Raw genomic sequence first — 9,497 nt, 5'->3', positions numbered from 1 at the left:
ATACTTGGACGGTACAAAAATGCCTTTTAAGCAGCCTCAACTTATACGTATTGAGCCTTTTTTAACCATGGGTCGGTGACCGGCATGACGGTACAAAATGGCCGCTTTGAAGTTGTTTTTGCTGCGCGCAAATCGACCGCACTGTTGCCGAAAGTTGGAGTCTCGGGGAAAAAAGATCAGAGTCAAGCCTCGCACGGATAGATTACAGCAGCTGTTTCTCAAAAACGTTCCTATGTTGTCCCGGCGAATAAATCAGAGGAATGTAGGATAAAGGTGCCTCCAGAAACCTCCGCGGCTGGACGTTGCCAACGCCCTTAGACTCGGACCGGACGATGGAAACTATTTCGTGCCAGAAACGCCAGGCGCACTGACGCGACCAATGTCAAAGACATACTGGCTAAACCCAAATGCATCAAAACAAGGCTAGGGAGGAGGCCGATCACTGTCCAATCAAACTATGGGATGAAACACAGACGCTGGAGGCGTGGACCAACCAGCACGCAAGGCGGGACTTTTGAATGACAGTCCAATCGGGATGTCGCTGAAGACAAACAGCAACTTTTCCTTCCAATTCCTTGTTTTGCTACTTCCACACGTAGGCAGGGGCCAGCAGCGGTGCCACACCGAGTGACCGAGCTGACCCCATGCCATCCGCAAAGCCTGAGAGCAAGGCAGCGAAGCAGCCAAGAGGTAGCATTGCCATCACGCCCCCAAAAGCGCGCCCCGCCTTCCCGCCCCCAAGATGAAAGGACAAGGAGACAAACGTACACAGCTCTTTTACTGAGATCCGTGGTGGCTCTGAAAAGAGCCTTTTGGGGTTTAGAAGCAGGGGCTTGCGGCAGCCTACTTCTTCTTGGGCGCAGCCTTCTTAGGCTTAGTAACCCTGGGCTTGGCTGCCTTGGCCTTGACCGCCTTAGCTGGGCTCTTGGCTGCCTTCTTGGTCTTGGCAGCCTTCACCTTCTTTGGGCTCTTGGCCACTTTCTTGACCCCAGCAGCAGCCGCGGGCTTCTTCGCCTTCTTGGGGGTCTTCTTGGCGCTCTTTTTCGGGGTGGCTGCCCCGGCCGCCTTCTTGACCTTCTTGGCGGCGGCCGGCTTCTTGGCCTTGGCCGCGCCGGTCTTCTTGACCTTGGGTTTGACTTCCCCGGAGCCGGCCTTCTTGTTGAGCTTGAAGGAGCCCGAGGCGCCGGTGCCCTTGGTCTGCACCAGGATGCCCTTGTTCACCAGGCTCTTGAGGCCCAGCTTGATGCGGCTGTTGTTCTTCTCCACGTCGTAGCCGGCGGCCGCCAGCGACTTCTTCAGCGCGGCCAGGGACACGCCGCTGCGCTCCTTGGAGGCACCCACTGCCCGGGTGATGAGCTCGGACACCGGGGGGCCGGACGCCTTGCGGCGCACCCCGGCGGCCTTTTTGGGAGCCTTCTTCTTCACCGAGGCCTTCTCGGCCGCTGGCGCGGCAGCTGGAGCAGCTGGAGCAGTCTCCGACATGATGAACCACTAAGTCTCAAGTACAAGTGGCAAAGAGTCGATAGAGACTCTCTCGGGCCGGCGCCATATATATAGAGCGCAGGCGCGCGCTGATTGGTGCTCCGGTCGCCCGCCTGGCTGGCAAGCTCCGAGCCGCCGCGATGCGCCCAAGTTGTGTTTGTTCCACTTCACAAAAAGGGGGAAATATCGAAATATTCTGCACCAAATCCCCCGTGTTTGATCGCGAAATGATCCCGGAAGCCTCAGGCTTCGAGCGCTCCAGTTAATTTCTTCCGAACTAGAAACACAACGCGTCCAGGAGTCTCCAACTGCCCCAACTCCGTGCGAAGTCCAGGGCACTCAAGGACCACTTGCTGTTTTTCTTCTAAATTCCCTGATCACTCCTCTGCCCCTGAAGGTTCTTTTTCACAGAGGTAGTTAGGCACATCCTTCCCTTCTTGTCGGGACAAAGACGGAGTCATGTCCTCCTGAAGTTTCACGATAATTTTGTTTCTTCGCAAGGGAAGTAACACAGGTCCTCTGTGAATTCTGCGTACCGACCCACAGGAACTGTGGACTGGGACCAGGATTCCGGACCAGTCCAAAGCCATTAGGGCGGGATGGCAGGGGGTGCATAAGCTATGGGTGGTGGTCATGGGTGGTGGGGGCTTAGGGACTTAAATCTTTAGCAGGAAGACATCTAAACTATCAAATCTGCCTTCCATACATGGGGGTGGGGCAATCCTTTTACTTCTCCATAGGTGAAAAACAATTGTCGGCTTGTTTTTGTTTTGTTTTTTAAACACCTTGTCTCCTCTGGCTTGTGCAAGGCAGGGGTTTCTGGCCCTTAAAAATAGGGATAGTAAGAGAAGAAAGGAGACCCCCGACCCCCAACCCTCCCAAGTCTGCAAAAACAATCCCCAAGAGACTTGGCTCTAGGGGTGTTGAGATAGCTATTTTCCAAGATTTTATTTATTTATTGACGTTTGTATGCCGAAATCTAGAAATGGATGTCAGCCCCTGAAAAATCTAGGTTATTTCCAGTACCAAGATGTTAAATGTACATAGTATTAAAGGATATTCCCAGGCTAGGAGGTCAAAGACAGGGCTAGGAAGGAAGGCGCTGACTTCCTTGACAACATGCTTTTGACTTCCGCAATGAATCATAGATTTGAAGTGGAAAAGCATAGATAGGATGTTTTAAAAAAAAGGAGGGAAACTTCTATACCATCTATTATTGATGAGACTATATGTCACCTCTTCCAGCAACTCTAAAACTGGGCATCTGCATCCTAAGGTTTGCTTTGCTTCCACAAGAGACTACTTTTTTCTTCCCCCCCCACCCCGAGAGGAAAGATGGAGTAAATGTTCTACGTATATATATATAACATAGACACATATTTCAATTTAGAGATATAGGAAATGTTACAACTCACCAAATATGCCTGCTCAAATCTATGTCTGCAAAAGAAAACATAGCGGGAAGATGTTGGTCTTGGATTATGGTGAAAGCAAAATGGACCTTTACCAATCAAGCTCAGTGATCAATCAAACGTGGAGCATCCTCTTTTAAACTAAGAATCACCCCCGCGGATCCATTGAATAACATACATTCAGCATTTGGTAACACTGGCTACCACCAACAATGCCCTCTGGGAATTAGTAGCCTAATGAGATTACTGATGGATGAATTAGTAGCCTTTAAAAACCATCTTAGACTGGCTATCCTTTAGTGTGTCAGACAATATTAAAGTGTATAAAGAGTTAAAACACCTTCATCACACAAACGTATTTTACTAAAAAAGAAATGACATGCCACTGATTCTATGTGTAATAAGCTCCCTCCTCATATAAAACGTTTTCCATCAGGAAAAGAGCTGTGTGGAATCTTGATTACAAAGGCATTGTTGTCCCAATTTCTATATCAACCGCATGTAAATAAAGCCAATCACATGTCCCTCCATGCAAATCTGCAGTCCTGAGTTCAGTCAAAACATTGCCTTTTAGCCAATTCCAACATCTGGCAGCCCCACACCTGTCCGAGGACAACTGTACTCCTTAGAGTTCTCGTTGGCTGACTTTTCAGAAGTAGACCAGCAGACTTTTCTGCTGAGGTGTCTCTGGGTGGAATCAAACCTCTAGCCTTTGGGTTAGTAGCCAAGCACACTAAATATTTGCACCACCCAGAGATTCCAACCCTTCTCCAGACCCCTTTAATATGTATTGAGGACAACAATCTAAAAGGTATCCAGTGTTTTAAATAAGACAAAAATACTACTTCATATCCTTTGAGGCTGTGTGATAGTATCTTCTAAAAAGTCCACTTACAGGTCACCTGATGTTCTAGGACAGTACGAGACAATCAAATAGAAAGTGAATCACATATGCCGTTTTACATTTTCTAGGAGTCACATGGAAAACAGTTCAAAGAAGGAAGTGAGCTTATTTATAATAATATATTTTATTTAACTCAATGCTACAGCCCAAATATTATCAGTCCACCATGTAATCAATATGTTTAAAAGTTAGTCCACATTTTTATTTTGTAATGCTACATTTCCTAAAGCTAATGTCCATTTGACATTAATAGAGCACTCAGTCTAGCCACATTTCAAGCCACATTTCAGATTATGTTTAATTTGGTGTTCACTTATACTGACTGCTACCAAGTTAATTCTACCCTGTAAGGCAAGCTAGAAACATTCTACTGGGCTTCCATGGCTATCCATCTTGACAGGAGCAGACAGCCGTAGCTTTTCCCCTCAGAGCAGCTAGTGAGTTGTCAGCATTGGGGTTAGCAGCCCAACACCTAACTTGGAATCACCAGCTAACTGCCTTCACTTCTAAGAGGCAAAAGGATATTTTTTCCAGTAAACAGGTGAATGACTACTTCCCAGCAGAAGACAGAACCCTAAAGGTTCTGATTACAGAGCCAAATTCTGCCATCTTCTGGCATTCTTTCTGTCACTGACTAGAGACACTTGTTCCCTCATTGATGATTTACACCATTCTTTGACAAACACACAAGCTCGCTAGTGACATACGTGTATGGGAGTCATGTTGTTAACATTTTGAAAATCATTCCTCGACACTTGACTAGTTAGACTCGATTATCCTAAGCGCTCCTTTGTGAATCAGAATCTTGAGGCTTGAGTCTGATTCTCAGAAAATGCAATCATTTTGACCTTCAACTTCAAAATACACGGACAGGATTAGAAAACAAGTGATGTGTTGGAACATATTAATCAAACATTTTAGAGTTGCCATCAGAACAGTCTAAGTGGCACTGGAAAACTAAGTGGGTTTGTTTTTAATTCAATCATTTTATTGGGGGCTCATACAACTCTTATCACAATCCATCCATCCATCCATTGTGTAAGCACATTTGTACATTTGTTGCCATCATCATTCTTAAAACATTTGCTTTCACCTTGAGCCCTTGGTATCAGCTCCTTATTTTCCCCTTTCTCTCCCTGAAAACTAAGTTATTAATAGTCACCATAATCTGATGCTTGTTTTCAAATGGCTTCAGCCTGTTTCAAGAACTCAAACCTATTTTCACACATAAGGACTCACCAATAGTAAGAATGCAGAAATCTTTACACTTTCCCTATAATGAGGGTACAAGATCCATAGATGTACTAGAGTAGCCTAATTAGAATATGAATATAACTTTCCATAATGACTATGTGAGAGTGAACACCAACATATGAGTTTTGACAGATGCATTAAAACACACTATTGTCTTATTATTATTCCTAGCCCATCCCCAGGGCACCCATTAGCTTTCACAAACATATTGAGCACTTGTAGGGTCACTGTGAGTTGGAATTGACCTTGTGGCAGGGGATTCGGTTTGGTTTTGGACTGAACACTTGTTAAGCGCAGAACACCAGCACAGACAATAAGAGCAAAGGCCAGTCAGCCAATCAAAGATTCTCCACTGAAGATCTCCTGTGAAAGGCCTGCCACCGCCAAGTATACTTGCAAGCAACAAATCAAACAGGAAAGACACAAGCCACTGAGAACACTGAAGAATAAGAAAAACAAAAATGTTAGCATGGTAATCAGACCTTTCCTTGAAAGCGCTTAACCAACCTAGTTGCAAAAAAAAAAAAAAGACAGGAACATGCCTAGGAACGCCTAACATGATAAGATAGATAAATATCTGTCCATCCATTCACCTCGAACTCATGGAAAGCTTATGGAAAATGGGGCGGACCGCATCATCGTCACAATTACGGACATGTCTATTGTTGCATCTATTGTGCCAAAGTCTCTCATCAAAGGTCTCCCTTCACCGTTGGTCCTCAGCTTCACCAGCCATGATGTCCTCCTTTAGTGATTGGCTCATCCCCATGACATGTCCAAAGCTGGAGTCAAGCAGGGTTCTGTTGTGACCCATAAGGTTTTCATTGGCTACTTTTCAGCAGTAGATCCCTAGGCTTGTCTGAGTGTTTCCTATGTGCCAGGCAATCATTATGAGCACCATTTGCATTCCATCCCCACAAAGTTCTATAACTACCCTTATGATTACCATTTCATTAAAGGGGAAATGAGGACTGAAATTCCAAATTTTTTCCTCGGATAACCCTGCAGACTGATTGAAATTCATATACCTAAATACACACAGACACCATTAGTGAATATGTACCAATTGAAAAAAAATCAGATAAGGAAAGCCCTTTTGCCTTTCTTATCTATAACGTGCAGAATATTAAAACACATCTCAAAAAAACCCCAAAAAATAAAAAATAAAACACATCTCAACTTGTTAACTACTGACGAATGGGTCTTAGATGGACAGTGTTTTCACCCTTCAAGTTTCAAAGGCCATTATGAGCAATGGAGGGTGACAGTTCAAACACATACTGTACACCCTTCATAGACCTCCCCCAATACTACGTGGTGTTTGTGCACCTGGACACTAGATGGCGCGCGGAATCAACCAACCCTTGTGGAGTCGGTCTTGCTTCCAATATCTTCGGGGGGCCGTAGCCTCTCAGAGGAAGAAAGACTAGGCTTTCTACTCCCGTAAAGAGTTACAATTTCGGCGATGCCAGGTAGGTTTCTGAGACAGGAGTAGAAAACCCAGCTGCTGGTGTTTTCGAACTGCCGACCATGCAGATCGCAGCCCAACAAGTAACCAACCACTAAGCCACCAGGGATCATTGCATTTTAAGAGCTTTTGGAAACCACTCCTCAAAAGAAAGGTGGGGGGCTGGGTGGGATCTCACTCTCCTCCACTTGATCCAACCTCTAATAGCCCTAGAGGAACATGATATAACTGCCCTTGTGGGTTTCCCAAACTGTAAATCTTTCTGGGAGTAAAAAGAATTTCAGGCTCAGAAACTCCTACCCCACAGTTGGAATGGACTCGACAGCACTAGGTTTGGGTTTTGGAATCAAGCACTCATTAGAAATCTTAGTTTATACATGCGTCCGCTAACCACAGGGTCAGCAGCTCAAAAAACGAGAAAGATGAGGCTAATAAACCAAACTCAATTCTGACTCAACGTGACCCTATAGGACCAAGATGTCCCTATAGGACCGGGTAAAGCAGCTGGTGGTTTGGAATTGCTGACCTTGTGGTTAGCAACCCAGCACGTAACCACTAGCCACCAGGGCTCAGGAAACCCAGAGGGTCACTGTAAGTCTGAATCCATTCGCTGGCTTGAGTCAAGTGCTCTGCTAATCAAGGGAGAGGTTGGGTTCGAGCCCGCTCAAAGGAAACTCACAAATAAGTCGTGGCAAACCTTCTGGCATACAGTTCTGCTGAGATCGCCTAGAGTCTGAAGTCACTAAGCGGCAACCAGAAGAATATTCCACATTCTGTACCCTAACAGCTTTCCATCTCCTTGAGAAGGTTCAGCAATACTGGGGAAGCCATGAGATTTACGGGAGATCCTCAGGAAAGTAAGAATACGGGAGAAACAAATAATAGCTTCGAGCAGTGGTTCTCAACCTTCCAAATGCCACGACCCTTTCATACAGTCCCTCATGTGGTTGTGACCCCCAACCATAAAACTATTTTCTTTTTTTTTTTCCTTCTTTTTTTAAAATTTTTTAATTTGCTTTTCTTTTTTTTTAAAACATTTTATTAGGGGCTCATACAACTGTTATCGTAATCCATACACACATCAATTGTGTAAAGCACATTTGTATATCATTCTCAAAATATTTTCTCTCCACTTAAACCCCCGACATTAGGTCCTCATTTTTCCCCTCCCTCCCTGCTTGTAAGCACAAAACTATTTTCTTTGCTACTTCATCACTGTACTTTTGCTACTGTTATGAGTCGTCATGAAAATATCTGGTATGCAGGATGCATTTTCATTGTTACAAATTGAGCGTCATTAAAGCATAGTGATTCATCACAAAAACATGTAATTATATATTGTGAAATATTTATTTCTAATGCCAAATAAATGAACTTTTGTCTTGAAGCATGGTGCAGCATGGGTAACAGTCTTCACTCCGGGTACTCATAGGTGGGCCTATCTGCATGTGGGCGGACCCGCCTGGAGACGGATAGAGGAGCGGTGTCTCGGTTCCTAAGACCATCAGAAATATGTGTTTTCCGATGGTATTAGGCGACCCCTGTGAAAGGGTCATTCGACCCCCCCCCAAGGGGTCGCGACCCACACGTTGAGAACTGCTGGCTTAGACTGCATCATAAGAAAAGTAATAGTAGTGGAGGAAATTTATTCTGGCTAATTTACATAGTCCATGAAGAATGGATCCGTGCCATCTAGGATGGCCTCGGACTGCTGGGTTGGGGGGCTATGAAAGGAAGGAGCAGGATCTCCCATGGAGGAATCCTGAGTGGCTCTAGCAGGGGCTCAACTGCTAGCTGCAAGTGTGCAGTTCAAACCCACCCAGGGAACACCTTGAAGAAAGACCTTAAAGCTCTGTATCTCAGGAAACCTTCCAACACCATTATGAACCTTCCAACACAATTATTTTTTACTTTTAAAATGCTAATGGTATTCCTCCTCCGAATTAGGTATCTTAGCCTTGGTCTTGTCTTTATCCTCTTTAAGACTTAACAAATGTTCTCCTTACACCATATTTGAGATGCGGGCTCTCCTTTGTACCCTAAAACACCCTCCTGGAGGGGGGAAAGTAGGTAATTGTGGCTGTGAGCAAAAAAGGATCAGGTGGACCTAGCAAAAGAACAACCACTTTTACTTGGAGCTGAGAGCGAGAAATAGGGTCTTCCAAGAGCACTTTTGACATGTCAAATTAGTTCTTTTTGTTTTTTAAAAGTGAAATAACCGCTTAAGAAGGAGGATAACAGGAGAAAAGAGCCTTATGCAAACATAGTGACATTGGACCAAGCTCTTGGTTAATTGGGATCAAAATTGTGACAGTCCTAGTTAAAGAGTATTGAAGATGATGAGGAGGGCGATGGGAAGAGCAAAGTCATTAAGCACTATAAGCTAGAAAGTCATTAAGCACTATAAGCTAGTAAGAGATTTCAGGGATTTGTAACTTCACAAAATTCCCAGGACCCACCAAGTACCTTCCTGATAAACTACCTGTTACCAATTCTTGTCAAATCAATTCTGACTCATGTTACAGAGTAGGACTCTTAGCTGGAACCTCTATGTGCCTCTTGACTATCATCTTTCCGGGAGTGAATTGCCAGGTCTTTGTTCCACAGCACCCTTTAGTCCAGTTAGACCACCAGCCCTTAGGTTAGTAATCAAGCTAACACTTTTTGTGGCACCCAGGGACCTTGGTTATAAGCTATTTACCTTAGTCAGTTCCAACTCGTGGCCACGTCCCCTGTGCAGAGTAAAGAGCTCCAGAGGTCGTTCAAGGGCGTGACCTTTCAGAAGCAGATTTCCAGATTGTCTTCCCATGTGTCCCAACCTGCCAACCTTTCGGGTCAGAGTAGTTAAGTTAGTTAATTGTGCCAGCCTGGCCGATAATCCCATGTGGGGCTAATTGAAAGGTGGAGGGATAAATGAGTGGTGAGCCTTGCCTTTCTAGTTCTCGGGTCTCTTGCTTTGTGATGGTCACACCAGGGT

General features: G+C 45.0%; 1 protein-coding gene across 1 annotated transcript; it reads right to left on the bottom strand.

The window, feature by feature from the left end:
• Positions 1-765: 765 nt before the first annotated feature.
• Positions 766-1,482, bottom strand: H1-2 (H1.2 linker histone, cluster member). The gene has a single exon (XM_004712496.2). It carries the CDS (start codon positions 1,480-1,482, stop codon positions 844-846), a length of 639 nt encoding a protein of 212 aa, XP_004712553.1. The 3' UTR covers positions 766-843.
• Between the last annotated feature and the right edge of the window lie 8,015 nt (positions 1,483-9,497).

Source organism: Echinops telfairi, unplaced genomic scaffold, assembly GCF_000313985.2.
Source record: "Echinops telfairi isolate 266 unplaced genomic scaffold, ASM31398v2 ScPeMD7_5868;HRSCAF=6743_0, whole genome shotgun sequence".
Taxonomy (NCBI): Eukaryota; Metazoa; Chordata; class Mammalia; order Afrosoricida; family Tenrecidae; genus Echinops; species Echinops telfairi.
The sequence above is the reverse complement of the archived record's forward strand: the minus strand, read 5'-3'. Positions and strand labels throughout refer to the sequence as shown.

Coding starts and splice junctions, on each gene's coding strand:
- H1-2 (XM_004712496.2), bottom strand. CDS start 1,482: ATGTCGGAGACTGCTCCAGCTGCTCCAGCTGCCGCGCCAGCGGCCGAG.